This window comes from Oryx dammah, unplaced genomic scaffold (assembly GCF_014754425.2).
Source record: "Oryx dammah isolate SB20612 unplaced genomic scaffold, SCBI_Odam_1.1 HiC_scaffold_17, whole genome shotgun sequence".
Lineage (NCBI taxonomy): Eukaryota > Metazoa > Chordata > Mammalia > Artiodactyla > Bovidae > Oryx > Oryx dammah.
This window is the reverse complement of record NW_024070201.1, coordinates 14,915,006-14,933,839: the sequence shown is the minus strand read 5'-3', so window position 1 is coordinate 14,933,839 and position 18,834 is coordinate 14,915,006. Positions and strand designations below refer to the sequence as shown.

The 18,834-nt window shown below is 47.3% G+C and overlaps 1 protein-coding gene across 6 annotated transcripts in view; it reads left to right on the top strand.

Annotated features, from left to right (window-relative positions):
• AMOTL1 (angiomotin like 1) overlaps positions 1–18,834 on the top strand; it is a 201,545-nt gene that overhangs the window by 168,797 nt on the left and 13,914 nt on the right. For all 6 annotated transcript variants that reach the window (XM_040257897.1, XM_040257898.1, XM_040257899.1 and 3 more), the window contains 4 exons: positions 4,580–4,729; positions 10,413–10,603; positions 15,907–16,032; positions 17,107–17,333. In XM_040257897.1, coding sequence (XP_040113831.1) covers positions 4,580–4,729; positions 10,413–10,603; positions 15,907–16,032; positions 17,107–17,333 — 694 coding nt within the window. The remainder of the gene's footprint in view (positions 1–4,579; positions 4,730–10,412; positions 10,604–15,906; positions 16,033–17,106; positions 17,334–18,834) is intronic.

The following is an 18,834-nucleotide window of genomic DNA, read 5'->3' as shown; positions in this document are numbered from 1 at the left end:
CCTTGGGGGAATTAGGGGGTACAAGGGGTGGTGCCCAGAGCCCCAAGGGCCTCCATGTCCATTTCCTAACCCAGCAACTTTAACCTGAGCCAACTCCAGGGGAGCAATGTAGGCGACTTCTCAAATAAAAATGAGTAAAAACAGAGCTTATCCACCCCAGCATCGGGCAAAGGATGAGAGGCAGTGGGGAATACCGTCAGCAAAGACCTCAGTCTCAGCGATAAACCCAGCCTGCCGCCCACCACCTGGTAGGTGTCCAGGGGCTGGAAATAAATGGAAGGACTGGGAACCACTGGGGCCTGTGCAGAAAAGAGACTCAATTAAGAAAACAGTTCAAGTGTTGTGTCTTTGGGTTCTCCCGTACATAAAAAAGGCCCAGTCTTCTGACTGGGTGGGGTAGGAGTGTTGTTCAGTAAACCTGTCTCCAGTTTTTAGAAGTTGGCTCAGTTAACAATGACCACCGCCCACACCCCTGCCCCCAACCCAGTCCAGGAAATATTGATGCTGCTCAAGCATTATGGGTTTAGTGCTTTTTTGTTGAAATCAAGCCTTTAGGTGAAGTTTTGAGAAATAGAAAGTAAAAGCATTCATCTCTTAGTTGTGACTGACTCTTTGCAACCCCAAGGACTGTAGCCCACCAGGCTCCTCTGTCCATGTAATTCTCCAGGCAAGGATACTGGAGTGCCATGCCCTCCTCCAGGGGGATCTTCCTGATCCAGGGATCAAACCCAGGCCTCTCTTATTGCAGTCAGATTCTTTACCATCTGAGCCACCAGGGAAGCACTTTTTCCTTTAAGCCTGACCAGGGAAGGAGAATGACCACTCCTGAGGCCCCAGTTCCAGGATCCAGAGTATAGATACCACAGCCCAGAGAAGCCAGCTGCACAAGCCCCTGTGTGGTGGGGCTGAGTTGAACAGACCTGCTGTGGAGAGCAGGAACTGGAAGTCAGAGAGACACAGGACTGAAATACACTCCACCAGAACCCAGTTGGTGCTTGACACTCAGGATGCAGTGTTGTTATTAATCTAAGTGCTTTTATTCTTATTGAAAATGAAAAACTGTTCCTTCCAAAAACATCTCCTGGTGCCAAGGGACTCGAGTGTCTCAGCAAACTTCAAGCCTGAAGCAGTTAAAGGCAAAGATTGTTAAGTCAGAAGTAGTTGTTTTTCAGTTGCTCAGTCATGTCTGACTCTTTGCAACCCCATGGACTGCAACACACCAGGCTCCTCTGTCCTCCACTATCTCCTGAAGTTTGCTCAAATTCCTGTCCATTGAGTTGGTGATGCTATCTAACCATCTCATCCTCTGCCACCCCCTTCTCCTCCTGCCCTTAATCTTTCCTAGCATGAGTCTTTCCCAGTGCACCGGCTCTTCCCATTAAGTGGCCAAAGTATTGGAGCTTCAGCATCAGTCCTTCTGGTGAATAGTCAGGGTTGATCTCCTTAGGATTGACTGGTTTGATCTCCTTGTAGTCCAGGAGACTCTCAAGAGTCTTCTGCAGCATCACAATTCAAAAGCATCACTTCTTTGGCCTTCTTTATGGTCCAACTCTCACATCTGTACATAACTACTGGAAAAACCATAGCTTTGATTATGTGGACCTTTGTCAGCAAAGTGATGTCTCTGCTTTTTTAATACACTGTCTAGGTTTGTCATAGTTTTCCTTCCAAGGAGCAAGCATCTTTTAATTTCATGGCTGCAGTCAGCAGTGATTTTGGAGCCCAAGAAAATAAAATCTGTCACTATTTCCACTTTTTCCCATTTTATTTAAGTCAGTAGGGTTTCGTCCATTAGATCTGTTTGTTAAGCCCCACAAGTGTTATGTACAATTTTTTTTCTAGCAACTTATGCTTAATTTTCTTTTTCTCCCCCTGTTTTTTGGTCACACCATGTGGCATGTGGGATCTTAGTTCCCCAACGGGGGATCAAACCCATGCCCCCATACAGTTTTAATGCTAACATGAGTTATCTCAGGCAACAGCCCCACAGTTTTCCCTGTCGCCACCAAGCAGCTCATTAAATAGGAAAACATTTGCTACAGAAAGTGACCTTAACCCCTGAAGGACAGGAGGCCCGCTTTGAGCAATGGAGGCTGGGACTCATTATCGGTATAACTAAGATCATTTCTCAAGGGCCCATCTCCATGTGTGGAGTGAAGAAAAATGATTATTTTTTAACCTTTTCATTTAATATTTCTGTTAAAGCCGAAGTTGTGAACTCCTTGAAGACAGGTTCCTTATAATCACCACTATGGATCTTCCCTTGTCATTATATTTATATAAGATCTTTGCTCGACTGATTGTACATAACTTCTCCAAAATGTCTCATGTGTCTGGCTTCTTATTAAAGAAGGGTGTTAACTCAGTTCAGATGGCTCACACTGAGGGCTTACTGTAACTTTCCACAATGCTTAAGTGCTTGGACTCTAAAGGCAGACCACGTGAGTTAGAATCCTGACCCCAGGATGGGTAAATCAGCTGTGTAACCTTGAGTGAATCACTAACCTATTCAGTCCTCAGTTTTCTCATCTGTTAAATCGAGATAGTAAGAGTTTACCTTCTTTACTGTCATTGGGTGGATTAAATGAGATACTGCATATAAAGCACTGGAGAAGGCGATGGCACCCCACTCCAGTACTCTTGCCTGGAAAATCCCATGGACGAAAAAGCCTGGCAGGCTGCAGTCCATGGGGTCGCTAAGAGTCGGATACGACTGAGCGACTTCACTTCACTTTTCACTTTCATGCATTGGAGAAGGCAATGGCACCCCACTCCAGTATTCTTGCCTGGAGAATCCCAGGGACGGGGGAGCCTGGTGGGCTGCTGTCTATGGGGTCGCACAGAGTCAGACACGACTAAAGTGACACAGCAGCAGCAGCATATAAAGCACAAGGCTTGGCATGCTGTGCTTGCAAAATGTTGGGTGATTAATTACTGTTATGACTAATCACCCTCATCATTACATACTCCTTGCTGAGCTTAGGGCTATTACAGGGGTGAATGAGAGAGAACCATGTCTTCAGGAATCCTGCAGTTAGAGTTAATGTTAATTCATTCATTTAACAAATATTTACTGAACTGGATGGCAGGTACTGTCCCAAGCCTTGGGGACATACTGCACACTCTGCCTCAGGGAGACAGATCTTGTGGCACTTATATTAGTATTTTAGGGGCTACACACTCAGAACAGTTTACAATCAAGGACATGGTAAGTGGTATATGAACAGTACTCATAAAACATTCTATCAGATGAGGCTGTTCTAGCTCAGGAACCTGCAGTCAGTAGGTCCTCAAGCAACCAAAGTCACAGTGAAGGAAAAGCCAGAGGAAAACTAAACCCAAGAGCAGGTGTGGAAAAGGCTGTTGCTGTCTGCACTCCCTGCAAAAGGTCAGAAGCCTCTCCTTTCTTTATCGCAGTGGCTTTGGCTAGGAAACAGGCATTGGTCACGGCAGGACTGCCTGCTGAAGTCAGACACCGACCTTCGCAGTGAGCAAGTACTTTAATCACTAGCGTGTTCCACTAGCATGTTGCAGTCGGGTTGAACTCAGGATCTGAACCACCTGCCAAGTGTCTGTACACTGAGGTGCAGAGTGACAGGAAGTAGCATCTGGTGTCTTCTCACCCGGGACCAGATCAGATAAATGCCTCAGTCTGATGTTTGGCCCCAGCCAATCCCCAGCAAGTTAGAAATGTGCCTGGAATTTATGAACATGGACCAGACACCTAATTGGGAGGAAACAAACTCTGAGGGTAAGAATTTGAAGCTATTGATTGATGGTTCTAAATCCATACCTGACATGATATTTACATAAATCATTTTTACCTTAATCTGCCTCTCCTCAGTTATTGTGTGGTTTGCATGTTCATTAGGCCCTTCCTTCTCTCCAGGGCTGTCAGCTATTCATCTGTAAAGGGCTCTGAAATCTTTAGGAGAAAGTTACTTCCAAATAGCTATAATAAGAATTGTTTATACTTATTCACACATACACAAATTGATACACATGCATATGTACATACAGACACAATCTCTCTGTTATGATAATAATTGATACTATAGAAAATTTGAAAAATACAGAAGAGAGTAAAGAAGATGAGAAATTATTATTCTGCTATACAGGTAAACACAATGCTTTCGTTTCCTTTCAGTCTTTTTCATACATTGATGATAGACATATTTGTGATGATGTTGTATATAACTTTTGATTCTAGCTTTTTCAGTTAACATTATAGAATAATCATTTCGTCATGACACTTAAAAATTCTTTATTAACCTCATTTCCAATGCCCATACATGCTGTAATTACTAAGCAATAACCAAGGATTGAGCTCAGAGCTGTATAAATGACTGAAAGCAGGTGCCCTCTTAGGGTCTTCAGTTCAGAGCATCCCAGCCGTTTTAGGTGTAACTGCTGGCCTTGGCCTAAATCTTTTCTGTTTCAGCACGGCTTAGGTATAGGAGTGGGGAAAAGACAGCATCTCCAGGTACTTTGACCTTTTCTTCCCCCCACCCCGCCCTCACCTCCACCCCAGCTTCGAGAATCACTCTCTAAATCCCATGTTCCTTTTTACTCTGCTCAGCTCCGAGAGAAGCAGGCATATGTGGAGAAAGTCGAGAAGCTGCAGCAGGCCCTGACCCAGCTGCAGTCGGCGTGTGAGAAGCGTGAGCAGATGGAGCGGAGGCTTCGCACCTGGCTGGAGAGAGAGCTGGACGCCCTGAGGACCCAGCAGGTGAGGGGCGGTGGGGGGGTGGGGTTGTGGAGTGGGGTGCATGCGTGGAGTGGGGCCAGTTTGTGGAGGGCATTTGCTCAGGTTGGGAAAGTGGATCCCTACCCCCGTAGGATCGAGGGAGGAGCCCTCCAGTGGTGTCAGAGGAGGGGCTGGAGGGACAGGTGTCAAAGTCAGGAAGGCCAGCCTGAATGGCTCTTAATGTCTTCAAGGGGGTAGATATGGTGGGAGTCGGGGTTGGGGGGGTACCTAGAATGGGAGTGAAATAAGGAGGACATGACCATCAGTGAGTTTTCAGAGGTAAAGGACAAAAGGAGTCAGGACTATCCCGAAAAGCTAGTATTGGCCATAGGCGCTTCTCCCTGTTTCTCCTGGTAACAGCTGTTCCTGTAATGCAGCTATGAAGAAGCTCAGATGAAAACACCCCAGCCCAGGGTCCATGTGGGCCTCGACAAGGGCAGACATCCGCCAGCTGGGTCAGACCCCTTTACAGGCTGGTCAGGGGCTCCCGGCACATCATCGGCCAGCGTAGTGGGCCCAGTCCTCTGTGCAGCTGGTGAAGGGTGTGCTGTAACCAGGGAAACACAAGACAAGGCTCCATGGAATTGTCTAGTGGCCAGCTCATAGTGGTTATGGTTGAAACACTTGAAAATGCTTGAAAGCATATGCTCAGGCCCGTTCAGCCCTTTCCTGGGGCAGTGCACACAGCTCCCTCTGCACATGTGTACTCGGCTGGAGATGGAGGTGTTGGCGAGATTGCCCGGAAAATTCAGCAGCCCACCCAGGCCCCCACCAACTTGGCTTCTTAGGAAGAAGTGAGTCTGTTTCCAGTCTGTCTAACCTGTGCCACGTTCCTCAGCATTTCAGGTCCACCCTTCAGCTGTCTCTGTTGCTCAGTTATTGAGATCTTAAGCTTCCCAACTGAAGGGTAGGCTCTCTGGTGCCAGGCTCTCTGGTACTGTGCTGGCACCTGGTGGGTATTTACTAGTTTCTGGCTGACAGAATAGGCACATCTCAGTACTTAGAGCAAAAAGGAATGTTCCTTTCCAGTTAATGTGCCACCCACACCCTACAGTTAAGTTACTTATCCCTGGATCTTCTATTTTGAGTGCCATGAAACCAGACTCTTCATTTCAGCTCCTCTGTGTATTCTCAACCATCTCTCCCCCACTGATTACTCTCAGGATTTTTGTCAGTGGTATTGCTGTTATAGACTACTCTAGTGAGCTGCCTTTTTACATGTCTCCTTGCTAAAGAATGTGAGAGTTTGCCAAGAGGATATACCTTAAAAGTAGAATTTCTGGATAGCGAACACACATGCTAAACATTACTAGATATTGCCAAATCGCTCTACAAAGTAAATGTACCAATTTCTTATCTGAAATGTATAAGAATATCTTCCTGTACATTATCAACAACATTTAGTTTTGTACGATGTCTTTTTCTTAAAAAAAAAAAAAGAGGAAAGAAAGAAGCCAGACTCAACTCCATTATCCTTGTTATATATCCAGAAGAAATGTGAAGTTAACATTATTTGGAAAATATCTCTATTGCCACAGAGGCCCATTCCCATATGCACACTTAGACCCTTGTACACTCACATCCATTTTTTCCTTAGACCAGCAAACACAACGTTCCTGCTGTACATAAAGTCAGCTGCCAGGGGAGGTAGTTAGGCTACCTGGGGAGGACAGAGGGATTCCTGGGTGCTGGTGCTGCTGCTGCTGCTGCTGCTGCTAAGTCGCTTCAGTCGTGTCCAACTCTGTGTGACCCCATGGACGGCAGCCCACCAGACTCCCCCGTCCCTGGGATTCTCCAGGCAAGAACACTGGAGTGGGTTGCTATTTCCTTCTCCAATGCATGAAAGTGAAAAGTGAAAGTGAAGTTGCTCAGTCGTGTCCGACCCTCAGCGACCCCATGGACTGCAGCCCACCAGGCTTCTCCGTCCATGGGATTTTCCAGGCAAGAGTACTGGAGTGGGTTGCCGTTGCCTTCTCCTGGGTGTTGCTAGTGGTAAAGAACCCACCTGCCAATGCAGGAGATGTTAAAGATGCAGGTTCCATCCCTGGGTTGGGAATATCCCCTGGAGGAAGGCATGGCAACCCACTCCAGTATTCTTGCCTGGAGAATCCCAAAGACAGAGGAGCCTGGTGGGTCCAGTGGGTTGCAAAGAGTCAGACATGACTGAAGCGACTTAGCTTTGCATGCACGCACTGGGAAGACGGATGTTTCAGAATTGGGACTCTTCAAGTATTATGTGGCTTATAGTTTGGACTTGTCTTTGGAGGGGATAGCAGACCCCAGCTGTGTGTGGCTGATATGAGACCAGAAAAAGGGGAAACAATCTTTAAACAGAATTGCCCAGCATTTCTTTACATTAATATTACAGGGTTTTTTTTGTTGTTTTTTAATGAGGGTGTTAATCTGTCTCCTCTGTTATGAAAGGCACTTGAGGGTTTCCCTACTTTTCCCTACTCACTAAAAAGATAATTTTTTTTCCTTTAATGCTTCATTTTCTCATTTTACCAGTGAGCATACTCCCTAGTGGCTCAGACAGTAAAGAATCTGCCTGCAATGCAGGAGACCCAGGTTCAATCCCTGGGTCAGGAAGATCCCCTGGAGAAGGGAATGGCAACCCACTCCAGTGTTCTTGCCTGGAGAATCCCATGGACAGAGGCCTGGCAGGCTACAGTCCATGGGGTCGCAAAAAGTTGGACACGACTTACCAACTAACACTTCACATACGTTATTCTATAACCAGAAAAGGCAAAAATGTTGTCACAAAGAAACCCACCAGAACACCTTGGGGTTTTAATAGTTCCATGTGGCAGGTACTGGATAGATTGGTCCGATTCCTGCCTGGAGTCTGTGAATAAGTGTGGCAATCACAGTTCTGTTGACCCTCAGCAGGGATGACCAGCATCCACTCTGGAGTGCAGGGTCACCCGAGGAACTCATACTCTGACCCACTTCCTCCTCATTCACTGTGAGGAGCTCACGCATCTGCCCGCCTGGGATGTGGGCAGCCCACGCTGCATTCTGCTCCTTCACCCTCGTGCCACTCAAGTATTTATCTGACCCTATCAGAAGGCATACTGAGGTTACACAAAAGGAATAAAGCTCCCGGTCATCTCTCTCTTCAACAAAGCAGTAAGGTCACATTGCCCACTCTCCCCATAGAAAGTCATTCTGAAAGGACCATTGAGAGAACAACTTAGAGCACTTTTGAATCAACTACCCCGCAAAAGGGCTCTGCCTTTAGACACACATCAAGACACTGCTGACTCTCTCCCCCAGCCCTCTAACAACACCGAGCCTCAGATGAGCTCCATTATCCCTGCAAGGTGCCCTGGAACCTTCCAGAAGGATGGTTAGACTGGAGGTGAGCAGAGTGGCATGGAATCGTAAATCAATTCAGAACATGGACTCTGAGGTTAGGCTGACCAGTGTTGAATCCTGCCTTCTCCTATTGAAAAAGTGATCTGTCTGAGCCTTCACTTCCTTGTCTCTAAAATGGGGCACATAAATTATACTTAACCATATACTTGTAATTACAAATAAGAGAATCTGCACAAAATCCTTACAGTGACTGACACTTAGCAACTGATGAAGGAAGAATAACTATCATTGCTGTTTTTTCTCATCATTACCTTCAGAGTCGTTTGATCGAATTACTCCAACTTTTCCAATGCCACAGAAATAAAAAGTGACAAATGTGGCTGGACTGAGAAGAGGGAAGAGGAAGATAGGTCAAGACGCTAGGACCAGCAGGAAATAGCAGTTCTCCACGAACAGATTCTTTTATTAGAAATCATCTCCCTCTACTTTGGGAGGTGAAGTGTAGTACTCAAGCATTGTTAGAAGTTGGGAGAAAGTGAAATAAAGTAATAGTAAAAAGGGAAGGGAAATTAAAATTTTTAGAACTCACAACCTTCTCTTTCCTGAACAGAGCTCAGGTGGTCTTAAGAGGTAGAAGAGAGAAAGGGAAATATTCTTTTTTTTAAAAATGTACTGACTTATTTTTGCTTTGGTCACACTGGATCTTCATTGCAGTGCAGACTTTCTCTAGTTGCAATGAGTGAGGGCCACTCTTGGTTGCGGTGCGTGGGTCTCTCATTGGGATGGCTTCTCTTGTTGCGGAGCACAGGCTTTAGGCGCGTGGTCTTCGGTAGCTGCAGCACGTGGGGTCAGTAGCTGTGGCTCTCAGGCTCTAGAGCACAGACTCAGTCATTGTGGTGCACTGGATTAGTTGTTCCACACCATGTGGAATCTCCCAGGACCAGGGATTGAACCCATGTCCCCTGCATTGGCAGGCAGATTCCTATCCACTGCACCACCAGGGAAGTCTAGGGGAAATATCCTTGAAGAGCAAAATGAGGTCAAGGGCAGCTGAGAGACCATTTCAAGGTCAAGGAGCTAATTAGGGCATTTCTCCCAGGTGAACACATTGAGGGCAAAGATTTTTCTCTGCACTGTTCCTTGTGGTACCCCTGTACAGAGTGCATGCTTAGTAAATATTTGGTGACTAGCTGAACAGGCAGCAGAAGCTGGCCTGCCTGACTCTTCATATGTTTTTCTGGCCAACATACTTACCCATTAGATTGTGCTATCTCTGAACACTTGAGTGCATGTATTTGCTCAAATAGCTCTTAACCCGAGCAGCTCACCAGCCTGAGATGCAACACAGAGGATTTGGACAGAAACTGAGAGGTGGCTTTCTTATGGACCCAGATGGAGAGAAGGGGCTGGGAAATGAGCTTGACTTGCATCGGAGGTTTTCTGGTAGCACTTTGTTTAGCCCCTTAAATTGTATTAAGTGCTTTCATAGTTGTCCTATTTGATTACTCGGCTTCCACGTGGGGTAGGTGTTAATTTCTGTTTCCCAGATGACAGCGGTGAGGCTGGGCAAGCATGCCCACAAGGCAGGGGTCCCCAGCCACTGGGATCTAATGCCTGATAATCTGAGGTGGAGCTGATGTAATAATACTAGAAATAAAGTGCACAATAAATTAATGTGCTTGAATCATCCCAAAATCATCTTCCCCCTGCCCCACCCCCAGTCTGTGGATGTCTTCCAGGAAACCAGTCCCCATGCCAAAAAGGTTGAGATCTGCTGCCTTAGAGCACCTCACTCCCACTTCCTGTGCCTCCCTTCTGACTCCCAGCCTCAGGGAAAGCAAACAGCTGAATCACTTCCTTGAACTCTGGAGAAAATGCCCTAGACCCAGAGGCCCAGTCTTCTTTCTTGTTCTTACTCTTGGGATAAATCAACTGGGAGACATTGGACAAAGGCACTTCCTGACAGATGAAGCTGAATGTAGTCAGACAGACTTCTGGTTTAAACCCTGAACCTGCTTAAGAATAGCCTTAGAGACACAGAACAATGCATTCAAGCTTCCTCAACAGCTTAGTTTTCCCGTCTGCAAAATTGGGATCACATTATGCATTTGGTAGAGTTCCAGGAAAATTAAATGAGCTAGAGGAACCGGACATAGGGGTTGACAGTGTGGGGATCCACCCGTTAGGGTCACCAGTGCTGGCGAGGAGGCAAGGGCATGCGGATGCGTGTGAAATGCGCAGCAGGACCTGCGTGAACCGCGCGCGCTCCCCGGGGGAGCTCTGCCCACGCGCGATCTCCTTTGCAGCCAGGTGCAGCATCAAGGTGTTATTTCTTCCGCTTCTCCAGAAACACGGCAACGGCCAGCCGGCCAGCCTGCCGGAGTACAACGCTCCGGCGCTCATGGAACTCGTGAGGGAGAAGGAGGAGCGCATCCTGGCGCTGGAGGCCGACATGACTAAGTGGGAGCAGAAGTACGTGGAGGAGAGCGCCATCCGCCACTTCGCCATGAGCGCCGCGGCCACCGCCGCCGCAGAGAGGTGAGGCCCCCGCGCGGCTCGGAAAACACAGTGGAAAGAAGCGCGGGGGTGTCTGGAGTGGTTCACGGGTGCATCCCAGGGAGTGAGAGCGGTTAAAAATAATTTCAAAGTGGCTGTAGTGCTAGTTGGAGAGCAAGCTGTGGTGTAAGATTTCTGGAGAATGATTTCAGTAATCTGTCCGTCTTCTTTGGAGGACTCACTGGAAAAGACCCTGATGCTGGAAAAGATTGAGGGCAGGAGGAGGAGGGGGCGACAGAGGGTGAGATGGTTGGATGGCATCATTGACTCAGTGGACATGAGTTTGAGTAAACTCCCGGAGTTGGTGATGGACAGGGAAGCGTGCCTGCTGCGGACAAATGGGGTCACAAAGAGTTGGACAGGATCTAGCGACTGAACACCACCTCTGCTTTGGTTCCACAATTCTGGTTCTCAACATTTCTTTTAAGGAAATCATATAAGTGCCTGAAGACTTATGTCCAAGGACGTTCATCTCAGTGTAGTTGAAAACATCAATACATTTAAAACAGTAGAGCCCAACAAGTAGGAGTCAGTCAATACTTTAAAGTCCATCTGTTCAGCAAAGTACTATGTGGTCTTTCAGAATGATGCTGGAAAAGTATACTTTATGCTCTTTTTAACAGGGGGTATGTTTCATGGGCCAGACAAGAACATGCAATCCTCATAACAGCCCTGAGAGTGAGGACTATTATTATCCTCATTTTGCAGGTGAAGAATTGGGGTTTAGAGAGACACAGTGGTAGTAAGTGGTGGTACCACCCACCAAATTGAAATTTGCCCGGCTTAAAGCCTGATTTCACTTGGTTTGAAATGGTTTTCTGCGACTCTCAGTTACTACCTCTCTTGCTTTATTTCCTTTGTTGTAGGTGCACAGCCTTACTCTTTCTTTAAAAATTAGCTCAAAATGCTTGATAATTCACATGATAATTCTGTTGGGTTCTACCCTTGTCTGAATGAGCAGGTCATTTCCCTCAACTGCTGGACCTAGCCTGCATTCCCTTCTGCTGCACTGACCTGCAAGGCTGTGTGTTCTGCTAGTCCAGATTCTCACCACCCTCCTTTTTTGCCCATAAGTTGTGGGCATTGAATTCAGAGTTGTTTGGAATTTACCAAAATTTTGAGTCAGCATATTTGGCAGAGAGCCTCAGATAAAACTGAGCATCAATAAACCTGGACCAAATAAGGGTTGTTGTTGTACCTTTGGGGTAGGGTATGAACCAGGCAGGAGAAGAGAATGCTGTCGTTCAGTCAGCCCTCCACTTCTTAGGCTGTGTGATTTCTTCTTGAATGAGGTAGAGAAGGTCCCTTGTGGTTCTGGCGAGTTACTTTATAAGTTGAGCGTGGGCTGACGTGTTCATTACCCAGGTAGAGAATTGCTAGCTGAATGCCCAGATGGCACCTCCAGGAACTTAGACCAGTGCTACCCACGTGGGCACAGATGCCTTCTTCTGGGTGCTCAACACACTTGCACCTGCAGACCCAAGTGGAAAATGACTATTTGGGGATCCTTTATTAGTGCTCAAGTGTTGATTCTGTATGTCTGTGCTGTGAGGGAAAACAGCCCACAGTGTCCCCTCTTAGTGTGTCTTTGGGAGTGGAAATAGGCATTCAGGATGCATATCAATCTCTTGGTGAGTTGCAACTCCAGCTGTGGAGGAAGTTGCAGCCTCAGGCCAGCCCTTGAAATGTGTGGGTGACATTGGTGAAGCCCTTGGAAACACTTTTGATTTTTTACATAACTGAAATGTTTTTATCTTCAGCTCTTTGTTTTCTGAGCTAATAACTAAATTACCTCTGGATCCCGATGCAGAGAACAGCCCATCATAAAGTTGCATGGAAGGATGTGGCCTTGTTTGCCAGCTTAGTCTAATGCCTGCCTGTCAGTGGTTGCCCTGGGAATTGTCTTTCTGCATGACTTTTGATGGAAAGAACACCAAGTAGGCAGGCAGGATGTCCACTTTCAGCCCTTCTGTTTCACCAGCATGCATTTTCACTGCGCTGACCTGCAAGGCTGTGCATTCTGCAAGTCAGGGCTCTCACTGCCTGCTTTTTGCCCACTATAGGTGTGTGACTGCACAAGGCCTTTCTGAGTGTCACTTACTTTAAAGAAATTACCTAATTTCTGAAATGGAAATTATAGTTCTTGATTGGTGATGTGCAAGGAAACAGACTGTATTCCCCTGGCTGAGAACACAGAAACCCCAATAGCGCTACCTTGGAAGCATGACCCAAGGCTGTTATGGGTCCTTGTTGTCTCAACTCCTGATTTATCAGATTAGATGAGTGCTTGGGATCCCCAGGAGGGCTTCTTTGATGGCTCAATGGTAAAGAGTCCACCTGTCAATGCAAGAAATTCAGGTTTGATCCCTAGATCGGGAAGATACCCTGGAGAAAGAAGTGGCAACTCACTCCAGTATTCCTGCCTGGGAAATCCCGTGGACAGAGGAGCCTGGTGGGCTATAGTCCATGGTGTCGTGAAAGAGTTGGACAGGACTTCGTAACTAAACAACCAAAAAAAAAAAAAAAAAGAAGAGGGGTTCTGGAGACAAATGGGACTGGAATGTAAAGTCAGAAGTAGGGGATGGAACAGGTCTGAGGCATGAGACTGCTCAGTGGGCACAGGATGGGGAAGGCAGAGTGTTGTGAGTCGAACCAGCCAGAGCCCACACGCAGTCAGCCCCATCCCACTATGTTAGGCCCAGCTTTGGCCGTCTGTCATCCTTCAAGCAGGGGAAAGGCCTCTTGCACTCAGGCAATAATCCTGTGGGATTTACCCAGCCCTGCTGCTCTCCTCCTTAGCTCTGTTTAAAGTCCCGGATGGATGGATGGATGGATTTGTAGGTGGATGGGGATGCTTTGCACCATCCCTCCCTTCCCCTTTCTTTGCTTTCACATGTCATTACTGGGCATCTAACAGTTCCGTGGGAAACTTCCCTCCCTTCTACTGACCACTGCTTCCCCCAGTCTTGGGAAAAGTCAGTTCAGAGGAGGTCACATTTGTAACTCCTATCTTACTGTTCTTTTCAAAGAAAACCTCTGTAGTTTGGCATGGCTTTGCTGTTAACAAAAAGGGAGAAAGGGAAAATGAATTTTTGAGAAAGGTCAAAATTCTGAGCTCTTATTGCTGAGATGCTAAACGGCTACGTAAGAGCTGGCAAAAATGACTATTCCCAGCCATTAGCTTAGTGACTTTGCAGCCGCTGCCGCATACTTCATGTTTATAGGCAGTGTGATATTTGTGTACCAACTGCTTTTGCCGTCTTGATGGATTTTTGGCACCAGGGATCAGAAGTTTGAGAGGCTAGGCTGTTTTGTGGGGTGGGGAAGTTTTGAAACTTTTTAAACATTTCAAAGCAATGTAGTATTTTGTTGAGAGTTGTGTGTATATACCTTCTAAGTTGTTTTCATCTAATTGTACCTCCTGTCCTTGATAGTATAAATATGAATTTTTAAATATGTCTCTAGTAAATTCTCTAAAAATAAATCAGTTGCAAATGTTTCTGGCTCTAATTCCCTGTATTGATGAGTTTTGAGCCCCATGGAGTGAATTTATAATTGTGTCAGTGTGTTTAAAGCACTCTGCTGGCTCCTTGTCTTGCTAGGCATTCTGACTTGTTTTAGTCAGTTTGCACTTGGCCACGTTCTCATGTGTGCCCTCTTTGTCGGTTTATCTTATCATTTGTGTACCTTTGCTGAGGCCTTCTTCATAAAGACACGGGACGTTCAGGAGTGTGAAGTGATGGTTAAGAGCATGGAGTTTGGAGTCAGGGATATCTGGATTTGAATCCATGTGCCTTCACTAACTGGGTGCTCTTGCAGACTCACTCGATTGTTCATCTGTAAAATGAGGATAATAATGCTTACTGCCCAAGTTCCTGAGAGAGCTACATGAGACACCTCGGGTATACCTTCACCCAGGTCCGGGCATGATGAAACACTCCCTCATGGACACATGCAAGAAGGCCCCTCTTTTTGCTACTTTTAGGTGTTCTAGAAAAGAGCTTTAAGATTTTAACCCTGTAATGTGAAGTTAAAGGGATGTGAAGCTGGATCACTTCTTACTAAAGGTTCACTTCCTAGTTTAAGATTGTGCCTTTCAGCCTCAGACATGCTTAGATCTCTTAGAATTCTGAGATCCCCAACCCCCAGGCTGAGAACCAGTACCATGGCCTCTTAGGAGCGACCGACTGACACAGCGACTGAAGCTTCTTCATCTGTCTGTCACTCCCCATCGCTCGCATCATCGCCTGAACCATCTACCCTCTCCCACCCCACCCCACCCCACCCCTGTGGACAAATCGTCTTCCATGAAACCTGTCCCTAGTGCCAAAAAGGTTAAGGACCACTGACTTAGATGACACGATTATCTTGTCTTTACCAGTCATCATTGAAAGAGAGTGTTGGTTGTGTCTGACTCTTTATGACCCCATGGACCATGCCTGCCAGGCTCCTCTGTCCGTGGGATTCTCCAGGCAAGAATACTGGAGTGGGTTGCCATGCCCTCCTCCAGGGGATCTTCCTGACCCAGGGATCGAACCCGGGTCTCATACATTGCAGGCAGATTATTTACCGTCTGAGGCACCAGGGAAGTCCTGTTAGGAGTAATTATATTGACAGAACCAGAGACAGGAGAGCAGTCCCCTTTGAGCAGCTGTTTCCAGCCAGGCACCTGCTGCCAGCTGCACTGCTTTGGGGTCTCCCTCTGTCTGTCCCTCCCCGACTCCACCCCCGCGACTGGACTTTCCCAGGACACAGGGTGTGTCTTCTTCATGTTTGTGTCCTGCTGCACAGCACGGTTGTCACACTGAACGGACCTGAATCCTAGGCAGGGGCTCACAGGAGAAGCGAGCCGGACGTAAGCGTGGAGGGGACTCCAGCCGGGGCCTTGCTGTCCAGGAGGACCAGTCTCCATCTCAGGGATTTCCTGAGTCCCCATTTACTGTAAAACACTGAGATAGCTCCTAAATGGGGGAGAAATAGAATGACACCTGAACGCTGGTTGAGAAAGTAAGAAAGGAGAAGTGTGAAAGAGCACAAGCATGGACATACTAACTGACATGATACTATCCGGTGTCCACATGCTAGGAGACACTGGCCCTTACACCTGTAAGTGTACAGTGTCTGTATTCAGCACACACCACGTTGCTTGTGATTCAGGATCGTTGGCAGAAAGGGCAGGGAATTTGGAATTTTGCATTTTATGTTCCTTAGATACTAGCTTCATTCTAGTGGTTCCGGGAGAGAACTGACTGACATCAGTCTGTGTGTGTGTCCTGTGTTGCCAGGGACACCACGATCGTCAACCACTCGAGGAATGGCAGCTATGGCGAGAGCTCACTGGAGGCCCACATCTGGCAGGAGGAGGAGGAGGTGGTGCAGGCCACCAGGAGGTGTCAGGACATGGAGTACACGTAAGGGATGGCGGTGCCCAGCCCCCGGGCCCTACGCCTGCCACCCACCTCAGGAGCCCAGTGGGGCCACCAGCCTGCTGTGTGCACTCGTCTCCAGCCCTTTCCCATTCTAGACAGCCTTCAGCTTGAGCCCTCCAAGTCCGCATTCCAGGGAAAGAGTCCTGTTAACAAGGGGCCTGGAGCCGAGGTCTCTGGGAACTAATTTCATGTCAGATGCAGATATTTAGGTGGAGACTAATAACAAGAATTTAGAAGCCCATGTGTTTTCTGGGTGTCTGTCTCAACAGCCTACTCGACATTATCAGCTGGACAGAGGGAAACATCATATGCCAGAGTCTCAGAGTTTTTGAGCCAGTATTTATATATTCCAGCCAGTAATAAAGAACATATGTAGCTGGTGTGTTTTTCTCCTGAAGTAAACAAGAAGTCCTCCAGCAAGCTTTGTGACATCGCAGAGCTAGCCTGCCGCCCACCCCCAGCCCTCTCCGTCAAGCCCTGGGAAGCTGAGCTTCTCATTCTGCAGATGTGAAAATAGAACCGTGTGGCTGAGTCGTTGATAAGCTCAGCAAGTTACTACTTAGGTTGTGAAAAAGAACTCACGTGTCTCCTGATTCTCATCTTTGACCTTCAGGGAGGAAAACATCATCTTCTCACAGGAAACTTGTCCATTTCCCGCCCCACCCCACCCCCAGAAAAAAGGCAAATTGACTCTCGTGAGCAGCCTACCCTGCGTGAGGCTTGAGTTTGTGTGTGTTTCCCTGTAGTTCCTCGCGCCCTTCCCACTGCCAGGCTTCTAGACACACTTCAGTCAAGAGGTCCCTGCCAGGTGGCCACAGGCACTCAAACTGTGTGTCCTCGGGGTCCCAGAGCCTCCTAAGGGGCCAGAGAAGGTGCCCCCTTTTCAGGTGCTACAAAAGATCAGTCTTCTACAATTGGAGATTGTAACTGAAGACTTAAGCAGCAGTTAACTCTGTCCTTGGAATTATAGTTAAAATCTGTGGGGTCCTGAGAGAAATATAAATATCCCTGTCATTCCATGGATTTTGATCATGACTGTTTTGTTTTCTTACACAGTATTAAAAATCTCCATGCCAAAATCATAGAGAAGGACGCCATGATTAAGGTCCTTCAACAGCGATCCCGTAAAGATGCCGGGAAGACGGACTCCTCCAGCCTGAGACCCGCCCGCTCTGTGCCATCCATTGCAGCAGCCACCGGGACTCACTCCCGCCAGACCTCGCTCACTAGCAGCCAGTTGGCTGAGGAGAAAAAGGAGGAGAAGACCTGGAAGGGGAGCATAGGTGAGTGCCCCGCCCCTCCCCAAGCAAGCCCTGCCCCTCTGCAGGTGAGCCCCACCCCCTCAACAAGCCCCACCCCTCCCAAGTAAGCCCTGCCCCTCTGCAGGTGAACCTCACCCCTCAACAAGCCCCTCCCCTCCCCAAGCAAGCCCTGCCCCTCTGCAGGTGATCCCCATCCCCTCAGGCAAGGTCCTCCCTCAGTAAGTGAGCCCCACTCACCCCCAGGCAAGCCCCACCCCTGCATAGGTGAGCCCCTCCACTCCTCACATGAGCCTCTGAAGAGCAGGAGTCACATAAACACTGAGGCAACTCAGCTGGCCAATGGAGTTCAGACCCCCTTGTGAAATAGGAATTTTGAGTATCTCCAAGTCTCATAGTACTCACATATGAAGTTCAGTTCCCTCGCTCAGTTGTGTGTGACTCTTTGTGACCCCATGGACTGCAGCACACCAGGCTTCCCCGTGTTTCACCATCTCCCAGAACTTGGCTCAAACTCATTTCCATCAGCTCGGTGATACCATCCAACCATCTCATTTTTGTGGTCCCCTTCTCCTCTTACTGTCAGTCTTTCCCAGCATCAGTGCCTTTTCTAATGAAAAGACCTTCCCATCAGGTGGCCAGAGTTTTGGGGCTTCAGCTTAAGCATCAGTCCTTCCAGTGAGTATTCAGGAGTGATTTCCTTTAGGATTGACTGCTCTGATGTCCTTGCTAACCAAGGGACTTTCAAGAGTCATCTCCAGCACCACAGTTCAAAAGCATCACTTCTTCAGCACTCAGCTTTCTTTATGGTCCAATTCTCACATCCATACAAGAGTGGATGATTGGAAAAACCATAGCTTTGACTATATGGACCTTTGTTGACAAAGTAACATGACTGCTTTGTAATATGATGTCTAGGCTTGGCATAGCTTTTCTTCCAAGGAGCAAGCATCTTAATTTCATGGCTGCAGTCACCATCTGCAGTGATTTTGGAGCCCAAGAAAACAAAGTCTGACACTGTTTCCAGTGTTTCCCCATCTATTTGCCATGAAGTGATGGGACCGGATGCCATGATCTTAGTTTTCTGAATGTTGAGCTTTAAACCAACTTTTCACTCTCCTCTTTCACTTTCATCAAGAGGCTCTTCAGTTCTTCTTCACTTTCTGCCATCAGGGTGGTGTCATCTGCATATCTGAGGTTATTGATATTTTTCTCGGCAGTTTTGGTTCCAGCTTGTGCTTCATCCAGCTTGGCATTTCTCATGATGTACTCTGCATGTAAGTTAAATAAGCAAGGTGACAATATACAGCCTTGACATACTCCTTTCCCAATTTGGAACCAGTCCATTGTTCCATGTCTGGTTCTAACTGTTGCTTCTTGATCTGCATACAGATTTCTCAGGAGGCAGGTCAGGTGGTTTGGTATTCCCATCTCTTGAAGAATTTTCCACAGTTTGTTGTAATCCAAACAGTCAAAGGCTTTAGTCTTTGACTAAAGTAGCCAATGAAACATAAGTAGATGTTTT